Raw genomic sequence first — 18,221 nt, 5'->3', positions numbered from 1 at the left:
CAGCTTGGATCTGGCGTTGCTGTGGCTGTGGCATAGGTCAGTGGCTACAGCTCCGATAAGACCCCTAGCCTGGGAACCTCCATATCTGCAGGGGCGGCCCTCAAAATACAAAAGACAAAAAAAAAGAACATGGTATATGAAAAAAGCTTGATTTTAATGAAAGCAAGGATCCCTACAAGTTAGAAAATTCTGTTCCGAAAACATCAAATATAACTTGAGATACAAGCTGAGATCTTAGGTGATGATCTGTGCAAATCCCTTGTTTAATAGTGAAGGGTCTCCAAGGTGTATTGAGGTGGGATTTGCAGGTTGTTGTCATAAAGGTGCTTTAGCAATTGGGCTTCAAGCTGGAGGACAATGGAATAATAACTACAAAATGCTGGGAAATAACTATCACTTTAGAGTTTCAGGACTGCGTGTTGTGATAAACAAGCTTGAGAAGAATCATTTGTGAGGAATCAAAGGTAAAAGCTCAGGTGCCAAGCACTCTGAGCTGTGCACCAGCTCTTGAACCTGAAGACCTTAGGGCAGGCCCGTTGGGGGGTAGCTTCTCCCACCTGAGGAGGAGGCATCCTTGTATTCTGGCTGGTTCACTGCCAGACACTCTCTGAGTTTTCTGGTTCCTTCTGGTTTGTCCTTCCACAGTGTAGCTCTTCCAGAGGCAGAGGGATGGTCCCTTCCATTTTAGCAATTACACATCATCTTCCACACTGGGCCGTTTATCACTTCATTTCTACCATTCACAGAATCATCATCTTCCAGACCCTCTGCTTGTGGACAGGGAGTGTGGCGCTAGTACCAGAAGTAGCCCAGCTGGAAGCCTAGGGCAGAGGATGAGGGCATTTTCTCCATCAGCTGCTCTGCCCACCTGCAGCCACTCCCCTGCATGCCTAGACCCTCGTTCCTTGTAAGACTCCAACTGGAGCCCCGCATAGACTTGGAAGAGAGAGAGCGCACATCCTCCCAGGGAACAAGTGGCAAAGACGACCTCAAGGACTACCTCATCTTGTTATTTCCTCTTGCTGCTTTTCCCATATGGGCACTCAGGTAAAACGGAAGCATTGCCAGTGTTACACATAGCTGGCAACTGGTGCCTTCCAAAGGGGAGCCTTAGTCAAAGGACGGACCATAGACAACTCTAAACACACAGCCAAACACATACATGAAGATCTTGAAGCCTGTAGCTGGTTCTGAATATCTCCAAATAAATTGCTTGTTTAGTGCCAACCCCTCTGTCCTCTAGGGCCAAAGGGAATTTATTCTTATTCCTTGTCTCAACCTTGGTACTACTGATGTCTTGGATAGATAATTCTATACGGCAGGGGCTACAATGTGCACTGTCAGAAGTTCACCAAGTGTGAGCATAGATTTTGACAGACCAGATATAGGGAAAGAGGATGGTCAGAGCATATCTAAAAACAGAACTCTGACTCACAATCTGCACAAGTGTAAGAAGTCAAGCCAAAACCTCTGTTAACAATTGGCCCCAAATGATCAGGACTTAATAACTTCCAGCTTCTCTAATTTTTGTCCCAGCTTCCAGTTTAGGTTCGACCTGAGAAAGACAGATACATCAATCGCATAGGCTGCCTCCAGCTTCCCCAAGCCAAGAGCCTCCAATCAGGGCATATTTTGAAGCCTTCTCTCTTTTTTCCACCAGAAAGCCTGCCACTTCTTTGCCTGCCTTTGAGTCTCTGCCAAACACAGGTGATGGTGACGGACCTTTATCCTACAGTGAGCTCAGAATAAATGAGCCTGTGACAGAATAAGTAACGGGCATTTGGTCTTTGTTCCTGTCCCCTGGCACACAGCTCCTAAACCTCTTGGAGTCTTGAAGGGGTATCTTTTTGTATGCTGATGACATGGCTGGTGGCTGGGGCTCCCAGAAAGTCTCAGAGCCTCTGATGGGGACTGGTTGTCAAAGCAACCAACTGGGTGATTAGGCAGTTGAAACTTCCAGTCCTACCCCCTAACTGCCAGGGAGGAGCAAGGGGCTAGAGGTTAAGTGAATTACTAATGGCCTACACAACGGCCTCCATAAAAACCCCTAGCCGAAGGAGTGTGGAGAGCTTCCAGCTTTCTGCACATGCCAAAATGCTGAGAGGTTGATGTGCCCAGAGGGAGAATGGACATTCTGTGTCCTTCCCAACTACCTCATTAGCTTATGCATGGCTTCCATCTGGCCATTCCTGAGTTGTACGCTTTGTAAGAAACCTTAATGTAATAAGTAAACTATTTTCCAGAGCCGAGTTAGCTGTTGTAGAAAATGATCAAACCCAAAGAGGAGGTGGGGAGAACCTCTGATTCTTACCCTGTCGGTCAGAAGAACAGGTGACCACCTGGATTTGCTATTGGCATCTGAAGTGGGTGTAGTCTTTGGGGCCAGAGCCCATAACCTGTGAAGTCTCTATTGTTTCCAGGTAGAGAGTGTCAGGATTGAAGAGAATTTTAGGAGGCCCAGTTGGTGACTGCAGAAATTGGAGAATTGCTTGGTGGGAGAAAAGCCTGCACACATCTGTTGTCAGAAGCGAAATGTGCTGGGGGTTTGGGACGGAAATGCTGTAAAATTGCGTTATGATGATCATTATACAACTATAGATGCAGTAAAATTCATTCAGTTAAAAAACAAAAACAAAACAAATAAAAAAAGAAGTGAAATGTCGCTGTGGGTGTAGAAAAATTCTCATTTGGATGGGTTTCATGTAGGTCCATCATCTTTTGTCTATTACATAGTTCTAATGAGTTAGAAAATACAGCCTTGAGGGAAAGGACACAGGATAGCTAAATATTGACTCTACAGAAGTGGTGAGGTCAGAAAGAATGGGACATTGTTTTGTGGTGTGAGGACACCTGGGCCCATGATTGGGGGGCATTTTTAGCTGTTGGGGGGATGGTGGGAGGAGAAGAGAGACTGAGTGGTATATATGAACTATTTCACATTGTTTACTATAGGCCATATGACTATTAAAATTGAGAACACTTATTTATATTGTCTACCAGCATATTAAAGTATTTCATATAAGATGTCTCATTTGACCCTCAGGAATTAAAAATATTTTTAAAATTGAAGTATAGTTGATTTACAATGTTGTGTTAGTTTCAAGTGTACAGCAAAGTGATTCAGTTATACAGACATATGTGTCTCTAATCCTTTGCAGATTCTTCCCCCTTATAGGTTATTACAAGATATTGAAAACAGTTCCCTGTGCTATACAGTAGGTCCCTATTGTTTATCTATTTTACATTTAGTAGTATGCATCTGTTAATCCCAGAGTCCATATGTATCCCTCCTCCCTCTCCCCTCTGGCAACTGTAAGTTAGTTTTCTAGGTCTGTACCCTCAAATTTTGTGGGTAGTCACAACAGGGGTTTTTATCCCAGTTTGGACTACAACATTTTCTCCAGATGAGGAGACCAGCTCAGAGGAGTTAGGGCGCCTGCAGAAGGCTGCACAGGTGCCACCATGAAGGGTCCAGGCTCCCCTGTCCTCCCCAAGCACCACCCAGCCACCCCTAGTATCACCACAGTCCTGTACTAAGGACCTTGTTCCTGGTTATCAGTCCTGGCAAAGCCTCATACCTTGATGTGTAGAGCAAACAACGGTGAGTTCCTGGCTTGCATCTCCAGACCGTCTTACAGGAATCAAAAGTTCCCCAATGTCTTCCTCTATTCTGTACTCTGCCTCTGGAATAGAAACTGTTGCTTCTAGAAAAGATAGAAGTGTTTTCACCAAGACTTAAATTTGATTGGTGATACGGATGGTATTTTAACCTGAGTGGAGATGTACCTAATCTTTGACCCCTGCATTTTCCAACATGATTAAGCGTATGAAATACAGTAAGAACATTTCCTACATTTATCATTGAGTTGAGGAGACCCCTTTCAAAAGATTAAAATGTGATCTACAGAAAAATGGAAAGGAAAATTGCAGCAATTTGGGGTCTTTTCTTTGCGGTCACATTTTAGGTCTTCTAAATAAAGATCACAGATTTTCCCCTTTGCTTTACTCATGTTTACTTATTTTTTAAATGCTTTTAATAATTGGCAATCTAATTCATTAATGCAAAAAATCTTTTCTTGCTTTATTCAACAATCATTTGCTTCAACCTTTATTGAGTAGATACCACGTGTAAGACACAGGGCTGGCCATTTAATATGTAGAAAAAACCCAACTAGCTACACGTCCTAGCCTTAAGTCTTAAAATATTCCCACTGAAAGTTACTGAGCTGGCTGTGTCTGCATGCACTTCTGTTATATTTCTGGTCTCTGTTATGCAGTTTGAGACATATAAATACGCATATATGCATCATCAGAACGGTCACTAAAATACGATGGAATCACGTGTACTATTTTCCTTTGGGCTTTCCAATGTTTTCCAAGCCTTTTCATTAAGCGTGAGTTGCATATTTAAAATATATGTGTTTGTTTAAAAAAGTTAAAATTTGAAGTGGGCTGTTCCTACTCACAGAGTCATGGAAAACTGAAGTAACTGGATCAAATCACATTTAGATCAGATCTCTCCTCTTTGGCATATATTCACAAAGATTCTTCCTCTTGGCGATGGACCCAAGAAGGAAAAATGGCATTTATTTCATTTTATTTTTCGTCCACACCCTGGGCATGTGGAAGTTCCTGGGTCAGGAATCGAACCTGTGCCACAGCAGCAACCTGAGTCATAGCAGTGACAATGCTGGATTCTTAACCTGCTCAGCCACCAGGGAACTCTGATTCTTGTGACATTTAACTAGGACTTTTTCCTCAAGAGTTCAGTCATGCACTTCTTGGCAATACTGGAATTATTTCAACTCTCATGATAATCAGTGTGCCTAATTAGCATTTAAATATGAAAACTAAAATACTTTAGGGACTATTCTTCTACTTTCACAAAAAGTGGTAGCAAACAGAACAATCACTGGCTAATTTTTTTCTTTTCTTTTTTTCCTTTTTTATTTTTTATGGTTGCACCCACAGCATATAGAATTTCCCAGGCCGGAAATTGAACATGCACCTCTACAGTGACTGGAACCATTGCAGTTAGATCCTTAACCCACTGTGCCACAGTGGGAACTCCTAGTTGTTTTTTCTTTTTAATTTCTCTGGGGAGATACTTGTTGAATGAACAAACCAATAAATGGGAAGGAACTGATAAATTCAAGACTGTGATACAGTTATAAGAGAGAACTTTGTGAAACACATGCAAAAATGAATGAGTTGTCTGGCTCCCAGTTGCCATATCTAGGGCAAGGGCTCTATGATGTCCCCATCTAATCTGGTGGGGAGCTCCCAGGAAATTGTGAGAAGATGGTGGGCTGGAACGAGCCCTGAAGATTAGCCATTTGGAGACAAAGTTGTGTCACATTGAGGGTGCAGAGAACTAAGTATGAAGGCTTGGACACTGGTTAAAGGAAGTTTGGTAAAGTCTTATTTCGATCACCTATATCATTTTTCAAAAATACTGAGAACAAAGGAAAAATCACTGCCTTGAGATGATTTACTTAATTTTAAATCCTAAATGGTATGGACATGTCCAGTGGCTTATGGAGCCTGGGAGAGCTATACATGCCTGAAACAGACGCAGGGAGCCACGCTGGTGAATAGGCCATGCCAATAGGAAGCACATACCATCTTCAGGATCCACAATTTCAACAGTTGCCCTTTCTGGAAACTCCAGGGCAGCCATGACAGGGTTTGTCAGAATGATCTGGAAGGTCTCAGAAGCCTCATATTCATTGTCAGGTAGAATTCTCACTCTCCATGTAGCTGTGGTCTGTCCAGGATTGAACTGGACCTGTATTGAGGACTTTCCTTTAAAATCTTTATCTTTTCCTGCAGTCTCCTCTTCGGTTACAACGCCTAAATAAAAATCAGGAACTCATAAATAGAAACCCAGGTGACTGAAAGGATGTTCTTTCACAGTGGGTTGAAAAGCCGTAGCACAGAAATTGGTTCTTTTAATGTTCCCACAAGACACCTGCCAACTATACTTTTGGGTTTTTTAAAATTGAAGGATAGTTAATTTACAATATTGTGTTAGTTTCACGTGTACAGCAAAGTGATTCAGACATATATACATATATATACACACACATAGATTATTTCCATTAGAGGTTATTACAAAATATTGAATGTAGTTCCCTGGGTCCTACAGTAAATCCTTGTCGCTTCTCTATTTTATATATAGTAGTTTGTATCTGTTGGTTTAGATTTAACATCCCAGTGAATACCTAATGGAGCACAGATACCCGTGTCTCATCACTGTAGTTTTCATTGTGAGGTTTAGATTCGGCAGCTGTTTGAATGTGTGAAATCAAATCATGACCTGACCCCAGCTCTTGTAAAAAGCTTTATCCAAAATGAGATTTGTAGTCTCTTGTGCCATTTGCTCTGTCTCATTCTCAGAGAATCTGATGTCCTGTAGAAGACACCCTCTAAAGTGTGTGAAAATAATTTCCAGGAAAGAAGACCCAGTGTTAGCTTTTCAAAACTGTTGAAGAAAGCCCATGTCAACACTAGTTGGTGACTGAGAATGGATGTCCAATTTTGAAGAGCCTCCCTTGCTCACCTGCTGAAGTGGAGAAAATACAGGAGAGGGGTGTGTGTCCTCAGCCACAGTTTCTTTTATTTATTTATTTTTTTAATTGAAGTATAGCTCCTGTATAATATTATGTAAGTTACAAGTGTACAATATAGTGATTCAGTTTTTAGTTTTATTTATTTTTTTACTGTTTTATCTATTTATTTATTTTTTACATTTTCTAAAATTACTTGACTTTATGATGTGCTTGGGTTGTGATTCACAGTTTTTAAAGGTTATGATCCAGTTACAGTTATTGTAAAATATTGGCTACATTCCCTGTGTTGTACAATATATTCTTGTAGTTTATCTCATACCTCATAGTTTATACCTCTTACCCCCTTGTGCCTCTATGGCCCCTTCTTCCTTCCCTATCCCCATGGATAACCACTAGTTCCTTCTCTATACCTGTGAGTCTGCTTCTTTTCTGTTCTATTCACTAGTTTGTTGTATTTTTTGGATTCCACATATAAGTGATACCAGTATTTTTCTTCCTCTGTCTGACTTATTTCACTTAGCACCACACTCTCTAAATCCATCCATGTTGCTGTGAATGGCAAAAGTTCATTCTTTTTTATGGCTGAGTAGTATTCCGGTGTGTGTGTGTGTGTGTGTGTGTGTGTGTGTGTGTGTGTATCACATCTTTCTCCATTCCTTTGTTAATGGCACTTAGGTTGCATCTATTTCTTGGCAACTGTAAAAATAATGCTGTGAACATTGGGATGCATGTATCTTCTTAAATTAGTGGTTTTTACCCCATAAACATACCCAGGACTGGGATTGCAGGGTCCTAGAGTATTTCCATTTTTAGTTCTTTGAGAAACCTCCATACTGTTTCCCATAGTGCTCAGGCAACATTTAAACAGCTGGGTGGCACTGCTATGTAAATTGTGCACTCATGTGGCTATTAATTTTTGGTGAATATTGGCTCTGGACGAGTTACTAAGGATGTGATGCTGAATTAGGTCCAGCCACCACTGCCCTTGAGGGATTTACAAGTCTGTGGGGGAGGTAAACAGGTGATTTCAATTCTGTTGCATGAGAGCCATGAAAGAATAATGGTAGTTAACATTTATTGAGTACTTCATGTGTGCTGGGGACCATGCTAGGTTGATTTATACTTATTATCACATTTAATTCACAAACAAATCTTGAGATGGGGACTTTATGGATAAGGAAATTGAAGGTCGTTAGCATGTCACAAAAAAGAGCACATATCTTAGCAGGAATTCGAACCTCACAAGTTTTTTTTTTTTGTTGTTGTTGTTGTTTTTGTCTTATTTTCTTCTAGATTCTGTGCTTAGACTATTAACTCCAGCATGGAGTAAGGTGAGGGGATAGGAGCCCTAAGTAAGGTATTTTGTAGATTCTCTTCTGTGATGCTGATGTGTTTATGGTGTTTTTAAAAATTATCATTATTATTATTATTAGATCTGCTCTTGCAGCATATGGAAATTTCCAGGCTGGGGTCAAACTGGAACTGCAGCTGCTGGCCTACGCCACAGCCATAGCATCACCAGACCTACAGCACAGCTTGAGGTAACCTGTGATCCTTAGCCCGTTGAGCAGGGCCAGGGATTGAACCTGCATCCTCATCAATACTAGTTGGAAATTCCTGAGGTGGTTTTAAGTGGTATTTTACAGGACAGAGCTGACTGTAGTTCACTGAACAGAAGATCTGGGGTTATCATATGCCCCACACTGTTTTGCGGGGTTGGCCATAGGCTAAGATGTAGTTGCCACCCTTATGGAGCTAGAAATCAGCCAAGGAATACACACGGCAGACAGATGGACAGAGACACATGTCAGGGATGATTAGTGTTATGAAGAACAATAAAGTAGGGCATGGGGATAGGGCCCCTGAGGTGCTGGTGCAGATGGGGAGGCTACAGCCACTCCCTGAGGAGCTGAGTGAGCTCTACAAACATCCAAATGGTTTCTTCCCTGAGCCAGGCAGGATATGAAAATACTTCTTGACACAATAACCCAAATCTTTGCCCACGAGAAATTCCCAAGATAAAGAATTGCAGGGACAGAATCTCTTGAAAGAATTGCAGGGACAGAATCCCCCAAGAGAAAGGAGGCACGTTTCAGCTGAAGTTCTTGGCAGCAAGTTCCACTATGCAGTGACAAAGGACCTGGGGGTAGATGGAGGCTGAGCGCCACGCAGAAATCAGGGCACTCTTTGGCTGACCTTTTACCCTAGGAGAACAGTCCTAACTTAGAAGCCCGAGGAGCCTAGAAAGGAGACTGGGGGGACTAGCTTGCTTTTCCTTGATTGCCTGTTCCCAGCCATCTCCTTCCCGGCTTCGCTCCAACAGTTTTGATATGTTGGCAGGACTCTGATTGGGCCCCAGATGTTTGAGATACTTAAAATGCCCATCGGTAGAATGAAGACAAAACATCTCTATCTTCTTCACAATAGCTGATGAAAAGTAAGGCAAAATGATCTCTGAAAATTCTGGCAGATAAAGATCTTCTAAAAATGTAATATTAGCGCAATTATTATTGATTACTAATGAGGATAATGAGATGTATTAGGTAGGTACTACATAGCTATTTACCCTAAAGACTATGTTCTTTGTAGAACATAGAGGAATTTCACACTGTACATATCTCGGAGGAATTTACAAACTATTATCAAGGTGAAAACAATTATACATACTCAAAAGAAATAACTATAACCAAACACAATAATGCAACATGCACTCATAAATAATTTTTCAAAAGAAATAACTAGAGCTAAGCATAATAATGCATTTCATGCTTAAAAACAATTTTAAGTGAAACTGAGTGACTTGGGGATGGTGGTATACAGCTATGAAATGTCTCAATTCTCCCAGAGTCCTTTAAGTTGAAAAAGAAAACAAAGGGGAAAATAGGAAAAGGAGAAAAAAAATTGCTGGATATAAGCCTGTGACTCACATGGAGTGAAAACCATGGCATAATTTCACACATATATTTTAGAAGTTCCCCCAAATATGTTAATGATTCTCTCCCAATCCATTCTCCCCTAATTATTTTTAAGCCTACATTTCATGTTCCCGTTACCTTTCCCCAATGACCAATCCAAAGTTACTTACTGATGAAAGATGTTTCACCAAGATATCCTCTGCGTGTGAGGGTCACTTCCAAGAATGGAGACTTTTCATCCACTATATAATACTCTTTCTCCAAAGCGACCCAAGCCCAGAATAGATGGAGAGGTTGATTTGTTAGCTTCTTTCCTCCTGTAACTGACAAGGGTAAACAGACATTAGACAGACTACTTGATGGAAAAAAAAAAAAAGTGATCAAGGTTTGCATTTTGTTTCTGAAGCCATGAGTTTTTAAAATAAGTGCTCCTTTTTTTATAGAGAGAGGAAAATTGCTTTATCGCTTTTCTAGAATGCTATGAGCACCATGTAAAGCCCTGTTCCCCCTGCTTAATGTGGAATTATTATTATTATTTGCTTTGTAGGGCTGCACTCTCGGCATATGGAATTTCCCAGGCTAGGGGTCAAATTGGAGCTACAGCTACTGCCTATGCTACAGCCACAGCAATTCTGGATCCAAGCCACATCTGCAACCTACATCACAGCGCATGGCAACACTGGATCCCTGACCCACTGAGCAAGGCCAGGGATCGAACCAGCATCCTCATGGATACAAGTTGGATTCATTTCCATTGAGCCAGAATGAGAACTCCCTTAATGTGGGATTATTACTGTGGACCTTCTTCTGAGAGGCCTAAAGCGCTAGAAATCCAAAGAGCCAAAGCTTGGTGGTTTAAGTTCAACTCATTCAACACCTCCATCCATTCCTTGCTGCCTCCTTTGTTTGCTTCCTCTCTCCCTGCCTCCTCCCCTTGATTTTTTCCTCTGCTCTCTGATTTACTCCTTTGTATTATTTGTGTATCCATTTGCTCTCACATTAGTCAAGAAGTTCCTTGAAGACAGTGCCCACATTATATTTCATTATTTTATTGCTCTGAAGAACTGGTATGGTGTCTTAAATGCAGGTGCTTAATGTTTAAAAATTATACCAGCAGAGGGCAGTAAACAGGATCTATCTGATTTCCTCTCATCCACCCTAGGTCCCAGGCCTCTGCTATGAGTTAGGTGGTAACTGTAGATTGCAAAAGGGCTAAAATGTGGCAAAAGCCAGATGGCCTTGGAACAAAAATATCCCCATGCAACACAAAGTTTCAAGACAAAAATAGACGGAGAAACTGTTAAATTGTGACAACATAGCTTGTATCTTCCCTGTTTCTTACTCCATCACAAACCTGTGCTAAAAATAGAAACTACCCCTTTTCCTATGTAACTAACTCCTCTCTAAGCTTGGGGGAGCCTGAGTTCCCCCTGCTCAGTGCTCTCCGCCCTTCTGTTGGTTGATAAACCTGCTTTCCATCTCATTGCTTCAGTCTCTGCCTCCTTCTTCCCCACTGTTTCTAACACTATGGTCGTCCTTATTGAGGATGGGTGGTGTATATGGATTGGAAGAAAAAGCAGGTGCCCCTCAACTGGGGAGTGGTTGTGGCTGCAAGTAACCTTTTGTAAAATGATGTTGTCAGAATAGCAGACTGTTTAGACTGAAGCCAATACAGTAGACATCAGATACTGAGTGAGGGCAGCACAGCTGTAATTTAATTCTAGTTAGAGGCAAAGCCAGGACCTCTATGCCAGGCTTTTAGATACTTATCTTAGAGCTTTTTCTTCTACAAAATACTACTAGTATAGGCTGTGAAACAATCTTGAGGTTTGAAGGGCCTGCTCTAAAGAAATATATATATTTTTAATGATTAAAAACAAACAAAAAACCCACAAGGCTTTACTTTGGTTTTTTTCCCCCAAGGTGCAGCATTCTTCTCATGTTCTAGAAATTGATCCCATAACACAGATCATAGAAGTTTGTGTTTGACTGGCAACAGAAATGAGAGCATAAGAAAGAACAAAAGGAAGACAAAAAAGAAAGAAAGGGAAAGTGATAGGTTCCCAGGAGAATGGAGACAGGGCACCCCTCCCCCAATGTGGCTGTTCACCTTGGACACCTGCTGGGGACATGGGTAGCACCCTGTGCAAGATTTACAGCCTCTCCCAGAATGTGGAGGCTCAAGTTGGGCCATAAAAAACAATGGCCTATAGAAAACAACTGCTTGCATAGATTAACACCTACAAAGATTAAAGGCCCTCTGTCTTGGGATTCAACCCCCTATGCCTCCCCTGACCTTCACCTCCTCCTTCATTGTTCCCACCACAAGTTCCTGCCATAAACTCCCACCACAGGTCCTTTATAAACCCTAATATCTTCTAGCAGTCAGCAATGGCACCATCTTGAGCTCAGCCCTTCTATTTAGGATGCCTTAGTAAGTCTTTCTTTATAGACTTGGCCTCGTACCTTCCTCCCGTGGTAAACCTAACAGAAAAAAAAGGAAGGAGAGAAGGAAGGAAGGAAAAAAGAAATATTCCTGAAAACCTCTAATGCACTGTATGCCTTAGGAAGATGTGATCCCTTTCCAAACCAATCTCCTGAAGTTCCTTAGAGATGTCCAACAACAGGCACAGCCCCCAGTGTGACTATGCTAATGTCAGTGATAAGTGGCTCTGAAATAGTGGGCATAACATCCAGAATCACCTAGTCTCCAAGAAGAAAGAGAAATGCCATGTGTCATCCCTGCTTATATACGTAGTATGCTCCAGAGACATAAAGATGATTCCAAGAGCAATTCGATTCTTAAATATTAAGAAAGGAGGAGCCACAGGAAGGTCCACAGGAAAAAAAAAAGGAGATTGAAAGGAAGCCTTGTGGAGGCATAAAAGTAAAGGCCTACTGATCACAGGCCAGATTTTAGAGTCAAATATTGACACAAATATTGTTAAGTGGATTGGGCCAAAACTTGGAGCCATCCAACAAACCTCTAAATGAATGGAAGGTGACTTCTGATTGACAATTCTTCTTGAGGTTTGACAAAACAATAGTTAGGAAGGAGAGATTGGGAGTTAAATAAACCACAACCCAACTCTGTAGTAATCATTTCCATTGTTAGTGCTTTACAAAAATGGTCAAGCCAGAGAGCCAGCAGACGTCATTAGTCTAGTTCTTGGCAAGCACTTATCCGGCAAAGAATATGAGCTGAGCTTTTCTTTCCAGGGGAAGCATTCCATTTGTCAGCAATTCTTTTCTGCCAGACCACAACTCAGCAAGTGCTAGATAAATGAAAAGCTTCCATTCAACTTACAAACTCTTGGGTAGAATACTCATTTCCTAGAAAGGAAAATGCCTTTTTCATAGCCCAAACTACAAACGGTCCCAGTGGGTTCCACTAAAGCGATCAAATGTCAAATCCATAAATTTTACGGACCATTAAGGAAAATGGAAATTGAATGATGCTGTAGATTGGCAAGAAGAAAAAATGGTAGAATAGGCCATTCAATTTGGACTGAATGCCAGACAATGCCTGTATTAACAGTAAAGGAACATTCAGTTTAAAAATCACTAATTATATATTTTAATAAAACAAAAATTGTTTTGAAGATTTTGGGTTGTGTGTATTATTTTATGAATTACACAGGATACTCGTATATGATCAGGGGCTGTTTAAAGTGGAAAGAGAAAGAAAAGAAAGAAAGAGGAAAGAGGAAGAAAGAAAGAAAGGAGGGAGGGAGGAAAAAAGTGATAAGAAACGTTAACAGTGGCCAAACACACAGAATAGTCTAAGCTTCCTGTCTTTTCCTTTCTTTTTCTTTTATTCGCTTCCTGCTGTGTGTGTGTGGCTTAAGAGGCAGTCACATTTTTGTTCTGTAACTCATTTCCTTTGCCAAAGCCCCTCCTCCTCTGTTTCTTTCATCTTGCCCCCTCCCATGTATCTCTTTCTCCCTCTGTGTTTCTGTTTTCTTCATCTTCGTGCATATGTGCGCTCTTTCCAGCTTCTAGAAGACTAGTCAGTATCTGCATACACTCTTTTTAAAAAAATTTAAACATAAAGAATGATTATTTAATAAGCAGCATCTACAAAAGTTTTCTTAATTTATTATTGGCCTTTATCCTCCCACTGGATTCAAACCTAGGAGTTTCCTTGTTGATTGTGATAAAATCTCAAGGTAAATCTCCCACATCTTTCACTGAACAAAGAAAAAAAAAATGGGCATGACCTTCAAAGTTGTTTCTAGTCTTTAGGTCTATGATTCTAAGTGAGTATAATAATGTCAACAACAATAACAATTTCCATAATTTTGCTTTTCTTAAAAATAGCAAAATTAAAGTTCATTCTTGAAAGCACAGAAACTTCTTTTTTAAAAGTTCTTCTTGGAGTTTGTAAGGAAAAACATTTCCCCACTAGGATTGTATTAACTGTATGGTCTGAGTTACAGAACAAAAATATGACTGCCTCTTAAGCCAAGGTCTTTTGCTCAGAATGGTGTTTCCATATTCCATTTCTGTCAAGACTACCCTTCCTATAATTATTATTTTCACAATTTCCCAGATACTAGCCCTTTCTCTACATATCAATAATGAGTGACACGACAAACGGGGAATAAGTATCATTGGAGAAAAGAGGAGAAATACTTCTTGAGACCTAATAAAGTTGATTTTCTCAAGATGCCTTGAGATTTCAGAAGGGCTGACAGTGAATATGTAGTTTGCCTCAAGAGGAAGGAAACTCAGTGCTTTGGGAGGATGGAGAGATCACGGGCAGAGGCACAAGGCTCTTGCTAGGACACCCCAAGTGAAGAAGAGCTCTGTGGTGTCTGCAGCCGCATTCCAGCTCTTCTCAACTCCCATTAAGAGTTAAACCTGAGCAAGAGACGCTGACTTGCCCTAATTGTCTTTTCACCAAGTGAGGGTACTTCTATTTGCTTCAGAGATGGTTGAAACTTTTGGACAGAACCATCACTGTGATGGTTAATTTTGTTTCAACTTGGCTAACATGGGGTACCCAGTTGTTTGGTCAAACACTAGTCTAGATGTTGCTGTGATTTTATAAATGTGATTAACACCTACATCAGGTGACTTTTGTTTTTCAATTTTATGTTTATTAAATATAGTTGATTTACAATGTTTCAGGTGTACAGAAAAGTGACTCAGTTATGTATGTATTCTTCTTCAGGTTCTGTTCCATTACAGGTTATTATAAAATTCTGGGTATACCTCCCTGTGCTGTACAGTGTGTCCTTGTGGTTTATCTACCTTGTATATAGCAGTGTGTATCTGGTAATCTCAAATTCCTAATTTATCCCTCCTCCCTCCTTTCCTGTTTGCTGACTCTAAATTTGTTTTCTATGTCTGAGTCGCTAAATTTCTTCACTGGTGTGTATTTTCTTTCCTGGCAAGTCAATAAACTCATTGCTTTTTTTTTTTTTTTTTCCTATCGCTGCAGTGGTCTGAGCATTTCTTTAATAATATGCTTCTATATTACTATTTACATAGGAGATAATCCTCTCTGGTTTTTGCTAGATGCAAGGTGTTAAACCAGGACTTAAGAAACAACGGATTCCTGGAGTTCCTGTCGTGGTGCAGTGGTTAACGAATCTGACTAGGAACCATGAGGTTGCGGGTTCGGTCCCTGCCCTTGCTCAGTGGGTTAACCATCCAGCGTTGCCGTGAGCTGTGGTGTAGGTTGCAGACGCGGCTTGGATCCCGAGTTGCTGTGGCTCTGGCGTAGGCCGGTGGCTACAGCTCCGATTCAACCCCTAGCCTGGGAACCTCCATATGCTGTGGGAGCGGCCGAAGAAATAGCAAAGACAAAAAAAAAAAAAAAAAAGAGAAAGAAAGAAACAACGGATTCCTTGAGTAGTTTTTAAAACACATCTAATTCCCCTTTTTTAAACTGTTGCTAGTTTTACTTTGTCCCAGACTCTACAAGCAAATAGTTAATGTTCTTCTATTAGACAGTGTTTATAATTATTGTTCACTAAATCTTTTCAAGCATTTGGCTTGCTGCACACGAATCAAACAAGATAAAGACTTTTGATTTCCTATGAATTCAGTAAGAGCTCGGAAGATGGGTGGAAATACATTACAAAAGACCCACAACCAAATTTTCAAATACTCAGTGACTCCAGATAAAATGGTCCAGAGTTTCACTGGTAAGCAACCCCAATGCCCCTGATGGGGGTTGTGGAAACTCAGAAGCACAGAACAGGATGCTGCAGCTTGCGGGGCAGAGAGGAGCAAGGGGGTGAGGAGGGGGGAATTCACTTGCTAACAGAGGATAATTTGGCTTTTATTTCACTGGGCACTGATTAGTAAAGCAACCAAATAAAGTTGCTTAAATCTGTTTCTTTTACTAATGAGTTGATCAGACCCTAGAAAGGCCCTAGCATCTACATTAATGAGAACTATGTGCACCTAAGGAGAACATCAGAAAATATTTTGGGGACTTCCTATCGTGTCTCAGTGGAAACGACTCTGACTAGGATCCATGAGGATGTAGGTTCCATCCCTGGCCTCGCTCAGTGGGTTAAGGATCCAGCATTGCTGTGAGCTGTGGTGTAGGTCACAGATATGGATGGCTCAGATCCCGAGCTGCTGTGGCTGTGGTGTAGGCTGGCAGCTACAGCTCTGATTAGATCCCTAGCCTGGGAACCTCCATATGCTGCTACTGCGGCCCTAAAGAAAAAAAAGACAAAAAAAAAAGGAAATATTTTGACCTGTGAGAAAGTATTGCTCTCTATATCTGTTAAAGGATGAAAGGGGAGAGAAGTAATGATAACATTGGTTGCTTTTATACAGAAGAATCAGTTGTGTGCTGAATGAAATTGTGTAATTTCATGGTATTAATATGTGCATTTCAATAGACCAGCTCTTGGAGCTACTGTTGTGTTTTTTTTTTAAGTCTCTGAGGAAAAACAATCTAAATTTTTTCTGTGGTTTACATTTCTGTGTAAGTCCCCATCTGTGTATAGCATCTCACCATTTTGTGCTTACTTTTAAATGTTGCCAATTTCCTCCCTGTTTATTTGGTTTTTCTGGTGTGCCCTAAGACATGATTTTTAAAATAGCTAAGCTATTCACTCAAAAATGTTTTTTTCCTGCCAGAAGAAAAGAATGAAACATAAGGGTTCCAAAGGCCATAATGAACAATAGAAAATGAAGCCGGCAGATGAAATAGAATATAGAAATAAAGCCCATTGCGTCCCTTTGGAGCTTGGGAGTTGGAGAGATTGACATAAAGACCATGCATGCTTGTAATGACTTGGACACCAATTCCAACGTGAGCCCAACGCCACCAAACAATTCTTCAACCCTGGGTGGGTGTCCAACCATTCAACTCAGTTCTGACACTGTCTACCTGGAAATGGCATCAGATCCCTCATGTTGAGGGCTCAAGTTCTGCAACACTGCTTCTTCCCCCCTCGCCTCCACCTCTGCCGCCACCTTCAAAAGCCAAACACAAGTCCAGGTTGTCACCTGTGTTTCTGATCAACCCATGATAGATGGAAGGTTTCAAAGGACTCCCTTCCTCAGTTTCGATTAACTTAGAGCAGCCCACGGAACTCAGAGAAACATTTTACTAGATTACCAGTTTATTACAGGAGGATATAACTCAGGCCAGCCAAATGGAAGAGATGTTTAGGGCAACGTAAATAGGAAGGGGCAGGAGCTCCATGCTCTCTGGGCACCACTCTCCTCCCATCTCGACGTGTTCACTAACCTAGAAGCTATCCAAACCCAGTCCTTTCAGGGTTTTATAGAAGCTTCATTACACAGGCAGGATTAATGACATCACGGGCCACTGATGATTGATTCAGCCCCTCTCCCTTCCTGGAAGTCAGGAGGGTAGCACTGAAAGTCCGAACCCTCTCATCACATGGTTGGCTCTCCCCCACCATGTAAAATTTGCCACAAACCTAGGAGTTCAATCAAACACATATTTCTTATCTCATAGCTTCAGTGGGTCAGGGGTCCAGACACAGCTTAGCTGGGTCCCCTACTCAGGGTCCCACAAAAGAGCAGTCAAAATGGTAGCTGACTGCATTCTCATCCAAGAGGTTGACTAGGACGAATCTGCTACCAAGCTCTAGATATTATTGGCAGAATGCCTTTTCTTGTGGCTGAGACTGAGGGTCCGAGCTTCTTCTTGGCAATTGGCTGGAGGCTGCCTTCAGTTCCTAGAGGCTTCTGAAAGTTTGCTGCCATGTGGACCTTGCAGCAGGTAGGTTGCTTGTAACATGGCAGTTTTCTTTTTCAAGGCCAATGGAGAATCTCTCTAGCAGCTGCTAGGAAGATGAAGATTGTGTGTGTGTGTGTAAACCTAAACATAGAGATGACATCCCATCAACTTTGATATTTCTGTTGATTACAATCAAGTCACAGGTCCCACCTACAATCAAGGGAAAAATGTCGTACAGGATGTATACACAAAGGCTATTTCAGAATTTGGCCTACCACAGTTCCCAACTTGACTGCACATTAGAATTGTCTGGGGAGTTACTAAAAAACATTGATGTGCAGGATTTGTCCCAGGCAAATTAAATCAGAGCATTTTGAGGGCTGGGAACAGACTTGAGCTTGAATAAAACTTCCCAGGAAATTTATTTATACAACAAATATTGTCACAAGGATTATGCGTGCCTTTTAAGTAATCCTGGAAGTAAGGGACAGACCTTGTTCTTTTGCTTACCAGAATGACTGAAACATCAAGTTTTTTTGTTTTTTTTTTGTT

The 18,221-nt window shown here is 41.2% G+C and overlaps 1 protein-coding gene across 1 annotated transcript in view; it reads right to left on the bottom strand.

The window, feature by feature from the left end:
- FREM3 (FRAS1 related extracellular matrix 3) overlaps window positions 1–18,221 on the bottom strand; it is a 42,172-nt gene that overhangs the window by 4,006 nt on the left and 19,945 nt on the right. The window contains 3 exon segments of the mRNA XM_047798133.1: window positions 3,579–3,704; window positions 5,623–5,853; window positions 9,658–9,804. Coding sequence (XP_047654089.1) covers window positions 3,579–3,704; window positions 5,623–5,853; window positions 9,658–9,804 — 504 coding nt within the window.

Source organism: Phacochoerus africanus, chromosome 10, assembly GCF_016906955.1.
Source record: "Phacochoerus africanus isolate WHEZ1 chromosome 10, ROS_Pafr_v1, whole genome shotgun sequence".
NCBI classification, from domain to species: Eukaryota; Metazoa; Chordata; class Mammalia; order Artiodactyla; family Suidae; genus Phacochoerus; species Phacochoerus africanus.
Note: the sequence above shows the minus strand (reverse complement) of the source record. Positions and strands in the feature narration are given on the sequence as shown.